The sequence below is a fragment of the Thalassophryne amazonica genome, chromosome 21 (genome assembly GCF_902500255.1).
Source record: "Thalassophryne amazonica chromosome 21, fThaAma1.1, whole genome shotgun sequence".
Lineage (NCBI taxonomy): Eukaryota > Metazoa > Chordata > Actinopteri > Batrachoidiformes > Batrachoididae > Thalassophryne > Thalassophryne amazonica.
Window position 1 is genome coordinate 19,580,243 of NC_047123.1, and position 17,362 is coordinate 19,597,604.

General features: G+C 40.1%; 1 protein-coding gene across 1 annotated transcript; it reads right to left on the reverse strand.

Annotated features, from left to right (window-relative positions):
• Nucleotides 1-3,690: 3,690 nt before the first annotated feature.
• dtl (denticleless E3 ubiquitin protein ligase homolog (Drosophila)) lies at nt 3,691-16,842 on the reverse strand. Its single transcript, XM_034162130.1, has 15 exons — nt 16,703-16,842; nt 15,883-16,020; nt 15,699-15,791; nt 15,538-15,599; nt 15,305-15,425; nt 14,597-14,662; nt 14,344-14,456; nt 14,193-14,266; nt 12,870-12,973; nt 12,683-12,787; nt 10,859-10,971; nt 7,709-7,798; nt 7,264-7,387; nt 5,055-5,737; nt 3,691-3,941 (listed from the first exon to the last, which is right to left on the reverse strand). Exons 1-15 carry the CDS (start codon nt 16,752-16,754, stop codon nt 3,876-3,878), a joined length of 2,004 nt encoding a protein of 667 aa, XP_034018021.1. The 5' UTR covers nt 16,755-16,842; the 3' UTR covers nt 3,691-3,875.
• Nucleotides 16,843-17,362: the final 520 nt, after the last annotated feature.

The window sequence follows — 17,362 nt, forward strand, 5'->3', positions numbered from 1 at the left end:
ACGCACCGTGATCGTCTCCCTAGGTAGGTCTTCCAGGCATGTCCAACTAGAAGAAGGCTCCAGGAAAAATACAAGACATGCTGGAGGGATTATATTTACCAGATGGCTTGGGAACACCTCAGGATTCCCCAGAAAGACTTGGAGGACGTAGCTGAGGATAGGGAAGTGTGGGTTGAGCTGACCCAACTCGAATAAGCGTCAGAAAATTACTGTTTTTGTTTTTTTTTTAAAACAGATTTGTCTATGTATTAACTTTTTTAGTTTGTTTTGTTGCCTTGCTTCTGTTTTGGCTCATGAAAAGTCAAAGCATGTACCCTGTAAAATGTAGTGAGTGAATGAATGAGTCCATCTTTCCAGTTTGTAAGCACAACTCAAACAATAAATGTTATCACCTTGTAACACGTTTCACTAAATTAAGAGTACATGAGGATTAACAGGCATATGTAACCTCCCATAACCCCTGCCTGCCCCCTACAGAAAGCTTGGGGGGAGGGGGGAGATACTGGATGGATGATGTAAACTGGAAGAAGGGGTGATTAAACTCACATGTAGGTTGTGACACGCGTTGGACATGTCTGGGTTTGCTGCAAGGAATAATCTGGAAATTAGGAGCAGGTGTAGTTGAAGACATGTAGCTTTCAGTTTCTTTCACTTCCATAGCCACCGCTGCTTGCGTACACTTAAGATTCAAGTTTTAAAAAACAAGTAGACAAACACTTGTAAATATTGTTGCGATCACATTCACTACCAATTCAAGTCATGACAATAGATGTAGCCATTTTCTTTAAATAATATTTTACCACAGCAAGTAATCAAGCAAACATAAAGACACCAAGCAACTGTCAATGGTTATTTTGTACATTCTTTATGAACATATAATCAATGAGGGACAACTTTTTTTTTTTTTTTTTTTTTTACAAATTTCTGGTTTAGAAAAACTTTATACATGTAGCTAATGACTGTTACAGAGCAGTTCTGTTATCAACTTGTATTTTAAATGTTAGTGAAGTTCAAAAAGTGACTAAAGCTATGGGCTAGTTATTTACATGTGCATACATACCTGCAGTACATGAAAATTAATACTGGCTTAATGTCAAATAAAACTTTCAGTGTGGGATTAATGCAAACCACCCCTTTGAAAGCTGCTCGATTTCATTAAAATCCAAGACTTTCTGTTCAACATCCAGCGTGCACTTTCTAAGAATACTTTAAACACCACAAAGTGTAGAAGGCAATGAGGGAGAAAAAAAAACTATCACCAATTTAAAACACAAAAACTGCCTAAAAGAATTTTCAAACTGTAGCATCAAATGTATAGAATATTCATTTTAACTTAAATTTCTGGTCTAAGATGTTAATAGTATTTGGAATGCAGTTAAAAGTCACACAAAATAGAAATCTATTACTTTCAGGGACAAAGGATTTCTGGGAATAATCAAATATCCAAACGATGAGCATGCCATTATTCATATTGGACATTGTAAAGCCAACATGGTTGATTTCAGTTTTGGTGGGCTGGGTGTAACAGCCACATTTGCTCCTAATTTCCATCATGCACATCATTTCATGATGATATTATTACCTGCGACAAGTCCAGACATGTCCAACAGGTGGCAGACAGCCTACGGTATGGTAAGGTAATCCAAAGAATACAACCCCTGGCAAAAATTATGGAATCACCGGCCTCAGAGGATGTTCATTCAGTTGTTTAATTTTGTAGAAAAAGCAGATCACACACATGACACAAAACTAAAGTCATTTCAAATTGCAACTTTCTGGCTTTAAGAAACACTATAAGAAATCAAGAAAAAAAGATTGTGGCAGTCAGTAACGGTTACTTTTTTAGACCAAGCAGAGGAAAAAAATATGAATCACTCAATTCTGAGGAAAAAATTATGGAATCACCCTGTAAATTTTCATCCCCAAAACTAACACCTGCATCAAATCAGATCTGCTCGTTAGTCTCCATCTAAAAAGGAGTGATCACACGTTGGAGAGCTGTTGCACCAAGTGGACATGAGAGATGTCAATTGAAACAAAGGAGAGGATTATCAAACTCTTAAAAGAGAGTAAATCATCACGCAATGTTGCAAAAGATGTTGGTTGTTCACAGTCAGCTGTGTCTAAACTCTGGACCAAATACAAACAACATGGGAAGGTTGTTAAAGGCAAACATACTGGTAGACCAAGGAAGACATCAAAGCGTCAAGACAGAAAACTTAAAGCAATATGTCTCAAAAATCGAAAATGCACAACAAAAATGAGGAACTAATGGGAGGAAACTGGAGTCAATGTCTGTGACCGAACTGTAAGAAACCGCCTAAAGGAAATGGGATTTATATACAGAAAAGCTAAACGAAAGCCATCATTAACACCTAAACAGAAAAAAACAAGGTTACAATGGGCTAAGGAAAAGCAATCGTGGACTGTGGATGACTGGATGAAATCAGATCTGCTCAATGACATTGACCCTATGCCATGACATTGACCCTATGTGTCTTTTTGCAAGGAATGTTTTTGCAGTTTTTGCTCTATGGCAAGATGCATTATCATCTTGAAAAATGATTTCATCATCCCCAAACATCCTTTCAATTGTCCAAAATATCAACATAAACTTGTGCATTTATTGATGATGTAATGACAGCCATCTCCCCAGTGCCTTTACCTGACATGCAGCCCCATATCATCAATGACTGTGGAAATGTACATGTTCTCTTCAGGCAGTCATCTTTATAAATCTCATTGGAAAGGCATCAAACAAAAGTTCCAGCATCATCACCTTGCCCAATGCAGATTCGAGATTCATCAGTGAATATGACTTTCATCCAGTCATCCACAGTCCACAATTGCTTTTCCTTAGCCCATTGTAACCTTGTTTTTTTTCTGTTTAGGTGTTAATGATGCCTTTCGTTTAGCTTTTCTGTATGTAAATCCCATTTCCTTTAGGCGGTTTCTTACGGTTCGGTCACAGACGTTGACTCCAGTTTCCTCCGATTCGTTCCTCATTTGTTTTGTTGTACATTTTTCGATTTTTGAGACATATTGCTTTAAGTTTTCTGTCTTGACACTTTGATGTCTTCCTTGGTCTACCAGTATGTTTGCCTTTAACAACCTTCCCATGTTTGTATTTGGTCCAGAGTTTAGACACAGCTGACTGTGAACAACCAACATCTTTTGCAACATTGCGTGATGATTTACTCTCTTTTAAGAGTTTGATAATCCTCTCCTTTGTTTCAATTGACATCTCTTGTGTTGGAGCCATGATTCATGTCAGTCCACTTGGTGCAACAGCTCTCCAAGGTGTGTTCACTCCTTTTTAGATGCAGACTAACGAGCAGATCTGATATGATGCAGGTGTTAGTTTTGGGGATGAAAATTTACAGGGTGATTCCATAATTTTTTTCCTCAGAATTGAGTGATTCCATATTTTTTTCCTCTGCTTGGTCTAAAAAGTAACCGTTACTGACTGCCACAATCTTTTTTTTCCTGATTTCTTATAGTGTTTCTTAAAGCCAGAAAGTTGCCATTTGAAATGACTTTAGTTTTGTGTCATGTCTGTGATCTGCTTTTTTTCTACAAAATTAAACAACTGAATGAACAACCTCCGAGGCCGGTGATTCCATAATTTTTGCCAGGGGTTGTAGGAAAATCGCCAACTGCAGGGATAACTAGCATACGTGGGCAAATGCAAAAAGTAAGCGCTAATCGCGGTTCATGTTAAAGGTTAGCAATTTGGTGTACTACAGCCCACCAGTAGTCAAATGCTCCATAACAACATCTAGTTCAAATTGCGGCATGCTCCCCATCTGGAAATCTGGCCATTCCCAGAAAACATTTATCACAGCATGTTACACAGAAACGTGGAGGATGTTTGGTCAAGCCGATGTCGTCCTTCTGAAGTATGTGGAGATCTTCTTCATGGACTGTGGCGAGGGGATTGTCTGGGGAAACAAACAGAACACAAAACATGAAGAGCAATAATGAACATCTGAAGAATACGTTTAACTAAAATGGTAGTTTGAGATTTTCTGGTGTCATTCACGACGTTTAACAACACAAAAATGGGGGACACGGAATTTCAAGGCAGGCTACATGCGATTCTTGGAAAGTTTGTTGTCTTCTAGTCAAGAGCATTGACGGTATATATAGTGGAGAAACCTGCCACGATGCCACCCATTGGTTTGCTAAAAAGCAAGTTTGAGTTTCAAATGCGGCGGTTCCAAATATCACCGTCTTGGCAGCGCTTGACTCCGCCTAACCCACAAGTGGGTAAAGAGGTGGATTGTGGGCAAGACCGGTTTGACGTAGGTGGGACGAATGAAGACCGAACATGCCCTCCCCCACCATTTCAGAGTTACCACGCGAGCTAAAGCTAGCAAGCTAACCTTAGTTCAGAAGTTTTGGTCACACTTTTGCACACGGGGTGGTTGTTGACTTGGGTACAAGTATTAAAAATTATGACAGTGACAGTAACGGTGGACATAACTTCGAGTTCATTAAGTTAGCATACAAATTAAGTAATACTGAAATTTCATTCAACAGAAATTGTTGTTAGATGGCCTGTTAGTACGATTACTGTTACCACATAAACCATATTATCTCATATTGTTAATAAAATGCTCAGAGGGGACAGAAACAGTAGAGTCCACATCTGCTAGCTGACGCTGCTAGCAGTAGCCTGTTAGCAGGGCTATGGACACCCCTTAAACAGCACACACTAGCTGTGACTCAAAGTGACCACTCCCCTAATTATTCATAACTTTATGATATAAAATAGCTTAAACTGGTGTGTTACAAAAATTCACCCCTGTATAGTTGTCATGATTGGGAAAACTAGCTATAGACAAAGTTTTTTTTTTTGTAAAGGCTGTAAATATGTTTGTTTCTGCTGTATAGCTGAGGATGTTTGTGACTTTTTTTTTTTTTTAGAGCCACCCTCAGCTGGCCATGCAAGGAATTGCAAGATTTGGCACTTCCACTTTGGCTTAATTTCTGAGGACCGGAGGTTGGGGCTTAGTTAAGAGTAGCTTGATTTGATTTTTAAGTATACTTACAGGTGATGCTGGTGTTCTACGTTCATGCTTCTTAGAGCTGCTGGGGCTCCTGGTGGCAGCACTCGGGTTCCTTTGGCCGTTCTTCATCTTTTGACCCATCAATGACAACCAGTCCATTCCACTGGGAGAGCAGTTCTCCTTTCCAGTCTGCCTTGATGTTGCATGCAGCGTTTCCTCTGTATGGCAGTCCGTTTGCGTCCGGCTATCTTGACATAGTTCCGTTCGATGGTTCCGTTCCTCCGGAGGGCAACAGACTCCAGTCAGGATACGGCTTCTCTTGGCCGCATGGTAAAGTTCTGCCACACAGTGCCACTCTTGTGCCCCGCTGCAGCCTGCGGATTCATCATCGCCAGTTTCAAGCCTGCGTTTGGCCCGTCTCTCCGTGGATGGGGTGTCGCTTACCGGGCTCTGGTTACGTGGACTTAGCACCCTGCGGTCAGGAGGGCTGAGTTGATTGGGAGGAGATTCTTGGTTGGAGGAAAACCACCGTTTGATGGAAGGTGGTGTTCTATGCCGGACTGGGGGGCTGGTGTGTTGAGACTGGATGGGTGATGCAGTGCTGGAAGGCAGAGGCAGCGCGGCTCCAACGGGAGCACAGGCAGCTACCTGGGGAGAAGCCACGCCTTCCTGACTCCCTGCCATCCGGTTCTTGGCAGGAGTGGTTTCACCTCGGCTTACAGGACCTGAACAACAGAAGTGAACTTTAGTTAAAACAGGAAATCATACATGTCAATGTGTGTACAGTAGTGTTCAGAATAATAGTAGTGCTGTGTGACTAAAAAGATTAATCCAGATTTTGAGTATATTTCTTATTGTTACATGGGAAAAAAGGTACCAGTAGATTCTCACAAATCCAACAAGACAAAGCATTCATGATATGCACACTCTTAAGGTTATGAAATTGGGCTATTAGTAAAAAAAAAAAAAAAGTAGAAAAGGGGGTGTTTACAATAATAGTAGCATCTGCTGTTGACGCTACAAACTCAAAACTATTATGTTCAAACTGCTTTTTTTAGCAATCCTGTGAATCACTAAACTAGTATTTAGGTGTATAACCACAGTTTTTCATGATTTCTTCACATGTGCGAGGCATTAATTTTGTTGGTTTGGAACCAAGATTTTGCTCGTTTACTAGTGTGCTTGGGGTCATTGTCTTGTTGAAACATCCATTTCAAGGGCATGTCCTCTTCAGCATAAGGTAACATGACCTCTTCAAGTATTTTGACATATCCAAACTGATCCATGATACCTGGTATGCGATATATAGGCCCAACACCATAGTAGGAGAAACATGCCCATATCATGATGCTTGCACCACCATGCTTCACTGTCTTCTTGTGGCTTGAATTCAGAGTTTGGGGGTCGTCTCACAAACTGTCTGCGGCCCTTGGACCCAAAAAGAACAATTTTACTCTCATCAGTCCACAAAATATTCCTCCATTTCTCTTTAGGCCAGTTGATGTGTTCTTTGGCAAATTGTAACCTCTTCTGCACGTCTTTTATTTAACAGAGGGACTTTGCGAGGGATTCTTGCAAATAAATTAGCTTCACACAGGCGTCTTCTAACTGTCACAGCACGTACAGGTAACTCCAGACTGTCTTTGATCATCCTGGAGCTGATCAATGGGTGAGCCTTTGCCATTCTGGTTATTCTTCTATCCATTTGATGGTTGTTTTCCGTTTTCTTCCATGCATCTCTGTTTTTTTTGTTGTTGTCCATTTTAAAGCATTGGAGATCATTGTAGATGAACAGCCTATAATTTTTTGCACCTGCATATAAGTTTTCTCCTCTCCAGTCAACTTTTTAATCAAACTACACTGTTCTTCTGAACAATGTCTTGAACGTCCCATTTTCCTCAGGCTTTCAAAGAAAAAAGCATGTTCAACAGGTGCTGGCTTCATCCTTAAATAGGGGACACCTGATTCACACCTGTCTGTTCCACAAATTGACGAACTCACTGACTGAATGCCACACTACTATTATTGTGAACACCCCCTTTTCTACTTTTTTTTTTTACTAATAGCCCAATTTCATAGCCTTAAGAGTGTGCATATCATGAATGCTTGGTCTTGTTGGATTTGTGAGAATCTACTGGTACCTTGTTTCCCATGTAACAATAAGAAATATACTCAAAACCTGGATTAACCTTTTTAGTCACATAGCACTACTATTATTCTGTGTATATATATATATAGCTGAAATGCTTACTTAAGGGAGACTTCAGATGTGCCCATCCCACAAGGTTGGCATCACCAACTGAAGATTCAACTCCATCCACTTCCCGGTGGAGCCGCCAGATCCGTACAGTGTTGTCATCCGAACAGGAAGCAATCTGCCAAAAGAACAGTGAGGATTATAGAAGACGGCTCAAAGAGACCAGAGCCATCGTGCTAAAGTGTCTGCATGCGTCAGAGAGGACTCCAGATATGGAAATCCATAACGTACTTCACAGAAGTGTAAAACAAATCGTTTCAGGTCCTAAAGTGGGTTATAGCATAATTCTGTCTACACACAACAGTGCAGAATTTTCAGACTTTGAGGGCGTTTCACACCAAACACCAGCTGTAGTTGGTGTAAAAGGTAAACCAAGCAGATGTTGTACAATACGACTCCTTTAATGTCTAAACCCTCCATTGGAATAAGAACATGTCACCTTGGTGAAATCTGTTGGGCACCATGCGGTAGACGTCACTTCCTCGCTGTGGCCTTGGAGAATCACGGGAGGATGAGTGGGATCGTAAATCTACGTGAAACAAGTTCAAACACAAAACTCACTACAAGTTTAAAAAACGCATTTCTTTTTTATTACACAATAGTTCTTCTTTGCATGGAGACTGAGGGCTAGGTACCAATAACCATATGGTCAAGTTGTTTTGGAACAAATTTCCTGGTGGAAATCTGACCTTTAACCCCAATGATCTAGACTGTTGCCTAAACGATTAACCTTTGGCTGACCTTGTCTGAGCAATTCTGGAATACATCTACACAGAGGCTATGTTTGGTTGAAATCTGGGAGAAAAATCAATTACTTTGACCTTTGCCCAAATGAACCCTTTAAGGGAAATTCAATGTCGACCTTCATCTACATACCAGATTTGATAGATATCAGTCAAAAAGAGTAGACCAAAAAACAAACAAACAAAAATGCAAACATGACCTTGACTCCACTTATTGACTTTTTGCAAATGTGACCTCAGGTTGGGCAATTTCAGAAGCCACCACCTACATATGTGAGCCAACTTTGGTGCAAATTGGAGAGGTGTAGTCAAAATTTGACCAAAATGACCTTGACCTCATTAATTTAACTTCACTTATAAAATACAGGATCCCACCTGGAAATGTGCGCCAAATTATGTGGAAATAATACTAGACATTAGATTAGATATAAATTTGTTGATCCCTTGGGAAGACTCCATCTGGGAAATTGCAGTTCCAGCAGCATTGCAGTTTGCAAATACACTCAACAAAAATATAAACGCAACACTTTTGGTTTTGCTCCCATTTTGTATGAGGTGAACTCAAAGATCTAAAACTTTTTCCACATACACAATATTACCATTTCCCTCAAATATTGTTCACAAACCAGTCTAAATCTGTGATAGTGAGCACTTCTCCTTTGCTGAGATAATCCATCCCACCTCACAGGTGTGCCATATCAAGATGCTGATTAGACACCATGATTAGTGCACAGCTGTGCCTTAGACTGCCCACAATAAAAGGCCACTCTGAAAGGTGCAGTTTTGTTTTATTGGGGGGGATACCAGTCAGTATCTGGTGTGACGACCATTTGCCTCATGCAGTGCAACACATCTCCTTCGCATAGAGTTGATCAGGTTGTCAATTGTGGTCTGTGGAATGTTGGTCCACTCCTCTTCAATGACTGTGCAAAGTTGCTGGATATTGGCAGGAACTGGTACACGCTGTCGTATACGCCGGTCCAGAGCATCCCAAACATGCTCAACGGATGACATGTCCGGTGAGTATGCCGGCCATGCAAGAACTGGGACATTTTCAGCTTCCAAGAATTGTGTACAGATCCTTGCAACATGGGGCCGTGCATTATCCTGCTGCAACATGAGGTGATGTTCTTGGATGTATGGCACAACAATGGGCCTCAGGATCTCGTCACGGTATCTCTGTGCATTCAAAATGCCATCAATAAAATGCACCTGTGTTCTTCGTCCATAACAGATGCCTGCCCATACCATAACCCCACTGCCACCATGGGCCACTCGATCCACAACACTGACATCAGAAAACCGCTCACCCACACGACGCCACACACGCTGTCTGCCCTGGACAGTGTGAACCGGAATTCATCCGTGAAGAGAACACCTCTCCAACGTGCCAAACACCAGCGAATGCGAGCATTTGCCCACTCAAGTCGGTTACGACAACGAACTGGAGTCAGGTCGAGACCCCGATGAGGATGACGAGCATGCAGATGAGCTTCCCTGAGACGGTTTCTGACAGTTTGTGCAGAAATTCTTTGGTTATGCAAACCGATTGTTTCAGCAGCTGTCCGAGTGGCTGGTCTCAGACGATCTTGGAGGTGAACATGCTGGATGTGGAGGTCCTGGCTGGTGTGGTTACACGTGGTCTGCGGTTGTGAGGCTGGTTGGATGTACTGGCCAATTCTCTGAACGCCTTTGGAGACGGCTTATGGTAGAGAAATGAACATTCAATACACGAGCAACAGCACTGGTTGATATTCCTGCTGTCAGCATGCCAATTACACACTCCCTCAAATCTTGCGACATCTGTGGCATTGTGCTGTGTGATAAAACTGCACCTTTCAGAGTGGCCTTTTATTGTGGGCAGTCTCAGCAAAAGAGAAGTGCTCACTATCACAGATTTAGACTGGTTTGTGAACAATATTTGAGGGAAATGGTGATATTGTGTATGTGGAAAAAGTTTTAGATCTTTGAGTTCATCTCATATAAAATGGGAGCAAAACCAAAAGTGTTGCGTTTAGATTTTTATTGAGTGTATAAATATAAATACCAGACATACTGATCAATACTGGTTTACTGGCTACTACTGCTCCTCTCATTCCCATCCTCTGTCTTCCTGTTACCCCTCCTCTCCCTGAGTGAGGAGTTATACAGTCTGATGGCATGAGGGACAAAGGAGTTTTTCAGCCTGTTGGTCCTGCACTTGGGAAGGAGCAGTCTGTGGCTGAGGAGGCTCCTCTGGTTGCTGGTGACGGTGTGCGGAGGGTGACTGGCATCGTCCAGCAGTTTGTTCATTGTTCTCTGCCACCGTCACCAGAGAGTCCAGCTTCATGCCAACCATGGAGCCAGCCTGCTTGATCAGTTTGTCCTGCTGGATGTGTCCTTCTTGGATGTGCTGCACCCCCAGCACACCACGGTGTAAAAGAAAACGCTGGCTACTACGGACTGGTAGAACATACACAGGAGTTTCTTGTACGTCCTTTTGGCTTTTCCCTTGCTCGCTTGGGTCGCGGAAGCAAGTCCGATCTGGATCTACAATGTTGATTTCACACCTTTTACGCCAGATGCCCTTCCTGTCACAACTCCACATTACATGAAAAAACGTGTGATCTTGGAGGCAAGCTCAGGAACTGCTTAACTACCACACTCCCCTTAGTTTAAATAATACGGAAGAAAAAAAAAATAAAAAATCAGCCTTTTGAACGCTGACCTTCCCCCAAACGAACCCTTTCAGACCAACTCTGATCTCAGCCTTGATCCATATGCTAAGTTTTGTAGAGATCTTCCAAAGGACCTGAGAGGCATAGAGGAACGGAGACATCGTCCAAATTGCAGTATGACAAACTTACCCTCCAGATGTATGTGTTATGGTCACTCGAGCCACTGGCTAAGAACTGGTCGTCAGGGCTAACACTGGACTTTACGTAAAATGAGGAGTTGCGATGACCACTGAAAACCGCAACTGTAAAGAGAGAAACAGAAAAAAAAATGCAATACTATGAGCTACAACTAAAGATGCAAAAATAACTCCATAAAAGCTGAAGATTAATTTAAACTGGAAGCAAGCGATTGAACCACTGTGACAGAAGTTGGGACACTCAAAAGAATGCAGCTCCCGCACCTCATTGTGATGCCAATTCATGCAAATAGATTCTTTGTGATTCAGTTTTACCAAAATATATGGTTCTGTAAGGCCTTGACATTCAATCAAGTCCATGACTCTCCTCAAATCAAGTTTTCCACTATGTTTAAGCCATACTGGCTGCAAAGTGTGTATTGTGAGCTTAAGTTTGACCTTTTATGATCAGTCAAGGTTCAAGGTCATATGACCAAAGTAGCCATAGGTGTATTTTTAACCAGTTTCCTCAAAATAGTTTCCTGGCGTGATGCGCCAACTTGTAACTCATGCAAAGAACTGCAGCACAGCCTTAGTATAAGCTCAGTGAAACCATGACACTTCAAAAATACCTCCCAGTGATGTCATGGCACATACACCAATGTTACAGGGTCAACGAAAATGCAAGGGATCGCCAAAGTATGTCAACGTTCCCAATGGAATAAAGGCATTTTTGAGCATCTTGAAAACCCTACCATGGTTAAAAGGTGACCAACGCAGAATGACAGGAAATACTAGTTCATCTCGCATACCCGACCAGAAACCTGTAAGGTTTCAAACTGATCTTCTGTGATGCATATCTGTAAAAGTGAGAACAGGGCATAAGAAGGGTAACATCAATCTAAAAACACGGACCTTCCTCATCCTACTTCGCCAGGAACCAATAAACTCTTCTTAAGACATGACAAACTGCATTCAAATGGTCCTCCAACTCGTAGAGTAGAACCTTTTAGAGTCGGTAGTGGTGGATTAGCACTTGGGCAGCCACAATAACCTTTACGCATCTTAAATCCAATGGAGATTTACTGCTTCTGCAGTGGGAGGAACTCTGCTGCTGCCTTCCATTGGAGAACTATGAGATTTTCAACATTATAGCTTCAGACGGTATTGTAATTTGCCAACTCTAATCATTATATTTTACCGTTTTGCAGGGAAGTATGGCCAACAGACCTAGAATAGCAAGATTTACAGCTGCACAAGCACTGAGACTGATTCTTGATGACCAGAGTGAGGATGAAAATAACTCAGGATTATCACAAAGGATGACTGATGGGTCCGTTGAGATTTGTGTTAAAGTATTGGCATATTTGCTAGTCACAGGTGCTTCTACATTTGATGCTATAATTACCCTACCATATTAGTCGCTAAAATAGCTTGGTCACTTAAGAGTTAATTTCATTGTACATTCCAATGACAATGAGGAGAGATTGTGAGATTCTGATTCTCATTCTTGGAATGGATGAATCTGCAAGAAAACACCAAGAGTCAAGCCTTTGATTGTCACCCGATATGTTTGTGAGGGATTGTCCCAGACCCAAACCTGAGGCATAGCTTCTCTACACAAAGATGGCCAAGTTACTCAGGTGGAGGTACAGTGCTGGAAATGTTGAATCTGTTCAAGTCTGGAACATGCAGTGTTGTAGTCAAGGCCCAAACGCCAAAGACCTCTTGAGTTAAAGGCCTTTGGATGTAGAAAAAGGTCCTTAAGGTCCTACAACACTGGCAAGATGAAGAACAAGCGAGCTACAAAATCCCTGTTACCTCAAAGATTGCTCACCTGGACTTGTCTTTAGTCCGCTGACATTAAACATATAAATGTTGTCATCAGTGCAGTTGCACATGAGGTTGGATCTGGTGGAGTCCAGAGTGAGTCCAGAATACCCTGCAACACATCCAAAACATTATTCAAATTCATTCTCAGTTTAGCCTCTAAAGCAAATTGAATTATGGAAAGGAGAACTAACCTAGTCTACGTGTGCAAGAGCCAGGGTACGAGTACGAATGGAGTGCAACAGGGTCATGATGGTGCGCGGTGTAGTTCTTCCTCAGATCCCACATCTTGATGACTCTGGTTTAGAGGAATACAGTGACAAGCATTCAAGCCTGTTTGCTCTCAGTCATTTAATGTCAATATCAGGCATTAAACAGGAATATCTTTGAGGTAAACACACAAACAAGTACATTATAGTACAGCAATAAACTTCAGAAATGATTCAATGAATTATTGCTGGAAAGATTCAGAAAAATTGAATAATAAGTTACATTTTCATAAAAAGACATTTTATAAACCACAACATTTTACTGAACAGAGGGCTCAGCTATGTTTCCCCTTTTTACCTTTTTATTTTCAAATCAGTTCATTTATATAGCACCAAATCACATCATAAATCACCCCAAGGATTAGGGTCCAATCTTGCAAATTACTTTAACTAAATTAAATGCCTTTATTCATCTAAAAGTTTACACCAATTGGAATTCTTGTGGACAACAGACATTTCACCATCATCCAAGAAGATGACTGACAAAAAAAAGGCAGTTGAATGAGTGACAAAATGTCTTGAAGACCAACAATAGTCCATTTGGTGTAAAGTTTACACCAAATGGACTTATTGTTGGTTTACACTGTAAACATTTCGAGAGCTTTGTTGGGATGAGTGAGAACCTTCATCCACAGTGTACATTGATTTATTTTGATAGAGCTGGTTTGGATATTTCAGTGTTATTTTTATATCTGCAACAAAACACTTCAACGTTGGAGGAAATGCAAAATTTTTGTAAACTGCTACTATACAGTAAAAGAACAATAAATGTTATAGGCAACACATAAAAAAAAAGTTATATTTAAAAAAAACAAACCCTAATATTAAAAAGCCATAAAAAATAAAAATTTTGATTACCAAACAATTAATACATTTAAAAGCTTAGTTACAAAATATTTAGAAAGTTATATTGTAAAAAAACACAAAAAATAAGAACTTAAAAAAATTTGACCAAACTATAATAAAGTAATATTGCAAAACAAATATTTATAAAAGTTATATTGCAAACAAATAAAAAAAACTATTACAAAAAAATTCAAAAGTTTATTTAGAGAAAGTTTATGAAAAAAAAATTAAACAAGTTACAAACAATTTCTATTACAAAAACAGGAATAAAAAATGTTAAAAGAATAAACAATCGCATTTCATAAAAAAGTTACATAATAAAAATATAAAATAAAAAAATCTATTTAACAAAAAAATTAATTACTTTGGGAATAAATAAATAAGTAGTATAATATTTCCTACCCATCGACAGCTCCAGATGAGATGAGGGTATGCTGGTCACGAAACAAAACAACTGTGACACTTTGCTGTGAATCCTGCAATAAATTATAATAAATTATTATTTATTATTTTATTTTTTTACTTTGCAGGGTCAGTTAGTGCAGACACTCACCACACTGGGGGCTATGCCACGCGTGCTCGATCGCCTCTTCTTTGTCACAGAAGGACTGCTTCTCTCTGCTCTGTGTGCACTGCTGATCTGTTTCACTTGTCTGTAGAAACCATCTGAGCGGAAGAAGGAAACAGAAACACTGCAGATGTACGGCGTGACATCATGATTAATCTGTGGTTGAACTTAATGTAGAAGTTCAACCACAAATCCGACAAATAAGATAGGAATGAATATAGGAAACACCAATTCATACCTTTTTTGCTGCACCTGGTGTCCCAAACCATAATATTTCCGTCTCTGCCGCCGGTACAGAACACAGCTGTTGAAGATCACAGAATTAAGTGTTCACTCAAATCTCTAAAAATGTTACTGATGTATAATATGGTCGCCACTGCAATCACCCAGACATGAATGTGACAATTCCAGTTATTCCCGGTGTCACGTCTAAACTTAAAAGTCCCCTTCAATTTCAGACAAAATTAAAAAAAAAAAAAGGAAATCTTACCACATGTTGAAATCTAGGTATTAAAAAGTACCTTTATTTTTGTGGTACATTTAAAATAATAATACAGCTAATTTAATTGCGGGTAAAGTGTTTACATTATATATATATATATATATAAAAAAACAACCCATCAGACTAAGTTTCCCAGCATGCCTTTTGAAGATCAGAAAAGCCTCCTACATTGTCAATAACGTTGCCACAGAAATGGCATCCCATTGGTGTATTTTAATCCACATGGGTCAAAATTCTAAACTGTTTCCAAACAAGACTAATTTTGATCAAACGGCGACATACAATTGTGAATCCTTTATTTGAATAAGAATGGACAAAATTATAGGGGGAAACTGAACAATCTTAATGTTTTTTTTTTTTTTTTTTAAAGGTATTACTCCTTTAATACTGACATCAGTTTTGCAGATATAAAACCCATGCACTGTTCCGATTGTTATGTGCTACCTTTGTCCTGCTGCGCGAACGCTACCGACTTCAGGCTGCAGCGGTGACCCTTGAAGCTCCCCAACAGCTCCCCTGTCATCACGTCCCACAGCTTTGCCATCTGGTCCCCAGCAGCAGTCACCTGAGCATCACACACATGACCAAAATTCACTCATACCAATACGCTGCTAACACACGATCAAACACTTAGAATATAAAATGTATACAATTCATGCTGCAGACTTACGACTTACCAGGCTAGGCTCCCCTGGTACCCACGCTACATCAAAGATGGCATTTTCATGAGCCAACCATTCTGTCAACGATCACACACACGTATCACTCATCATCAATTTTATAATTTCAAAAATATGACGAAAATGCTTACAAAATAAATTGATAAAACATTACCTACCTTTCAGCAGCGGTGTTTCCCGCCTCTCTGTGTTGTATATCCTGACAATGCCTTCTTCATTGGCCATTGCAAGGCAGTCTTGCAGGGTTGTGACTACAGAAATACGAATCACACAGTTTTTATTCGGGTAATTTATTATTCAGATGCACATCATCTGATGACAAAATGATAATGTGTTGGCTACCAGATGGAAAGGCTAAGCCAAATGGTGGCACCGGGTCACCCAAATTCCCATAGGAGATGTGTTCGTCGTGACGTGCACACCGATACCCTTCCAAGAGAGAACTCAAAGGGTATTTAGGCCACGGATCTGCAGGGAGGGCTGGGGGAAAATAATCAGTGGAGGTTAAATCATATTTTTAGTGCATCTAATAAAGATCACATTATAATCGCCATTTTCGCAGGCTAAAACAGATCAACACATCAGAAAATAACAATTACACACCAAGATTATGCATGGTGATAATACTAAATCCCATTTTCCATTCTCAGCTATTGTTTTCTGTGTCTGTTACTTTAAAAGGACATGTCACATATGTCACAGAAGTCTAAAATGAGCTATTTTAGACTGAATTTTGGTTAATCTCAGTGTAGCTTCTACATATAAAGTCAGAAAATTGTGGGAGTTGGAAGGTGCTTAATACGACATCTCCACAATATTTAATGGAAAGTGGATTACAAGAAAATCAGCACAATATGCCCACTTTAAATTTCCCTCAAACGTTTCTTACTGTAACATTGTTGTACTTTTGTTGCCTTATGCTGATCTGATTATGCATTTGCTGACATTAACGTGACGCGTTAAAACTTTCTTCACGGAACACTTAATTTCCACATCAATCATTTATGCATTTGAACCAGTTGTTTGTTGCAGATTTGAAGGATACCCGTGCACCAACACAGTATATAGAACATGACATAAATCGGTTTGATTAAGATCCTCAAAAGTACAAACGGTTGAAGGTTGATTGTAAAAAGCGAACGGTCTGGGAATACGAACTCACCATTTTGGCGCGATCTGCCGTATCGTCTATCGACAACCGAATGGAAAAGCATTCCTAGAACTCAGCTGTAGGTGATCTTTAATCAACCTGAGCTATTTTTCGATTTCTGAGTTACTTTTCCTGCTGCTGCTGCACCTTTAGTTTCCCGCGAACAGACTGTCTGAATGCAGGAAACGAATTACCCGCGAGACCTGCGTCACGCCTCGTCATTGGTTAAAAACTCCTTGACGAAACAGTCACTTCCGCATCCTGTTTCTTTACGCTTGCGGCTGCACCGTTTGGTAAAGTTAAACACAATAGACAATAGCTTCCGTTCATTTTGCAGTTTGGAAAATAGTTCCACTGACTTCGGAAATACAAGTAGAAAGAGCACACATTTGTCACTTTTTATTGCTTTCTAAGCGTTGGAATTTCTTCACCCTGTTTCTCTCACTCTGATTTGCTTACACTAATGTCTTATTCAGTTTTATGTTGTCCTTCATTTTGATTGATTTATTGAATTCATTATATCATTTTTTTAAATGCATATATACAAGAAAAGAGATCATATCGAGGCTTGAGTCTCCCATGTGCCTTCTGGCAAAATGTAGCTGAAATTTCATGTCTTCTCTTTTTTAAGAAAAATCTTCTTTGTGTCACTACACCATGATGGAACAAAGT

Excerpts from the sequence above, each read along its gene's own strand:
- dtl (XM_034162130.1), bottom strand. The coding sequence starts at position 16,754 with ATGCTTTTCCATTCGGTTGTCGATAGACGATACGGCAGATCGCGCCAA. Across the intron at positions 15,600-15,698 it reads GGAAACACCGCTGCTGAAAG|AATGGTTGGCTCATGAAAAT; the intron begins GTAGGTAATGTT and ends GATCGTTGACAG. Across the intron at positions 14,663-15,304 it reads GTTCGCGCAGCAGGACAAAG|CTGTGTTCTGTACCGGCGGC; the intron begins GTAGCACATAAC and ends GATCTTCAACAG.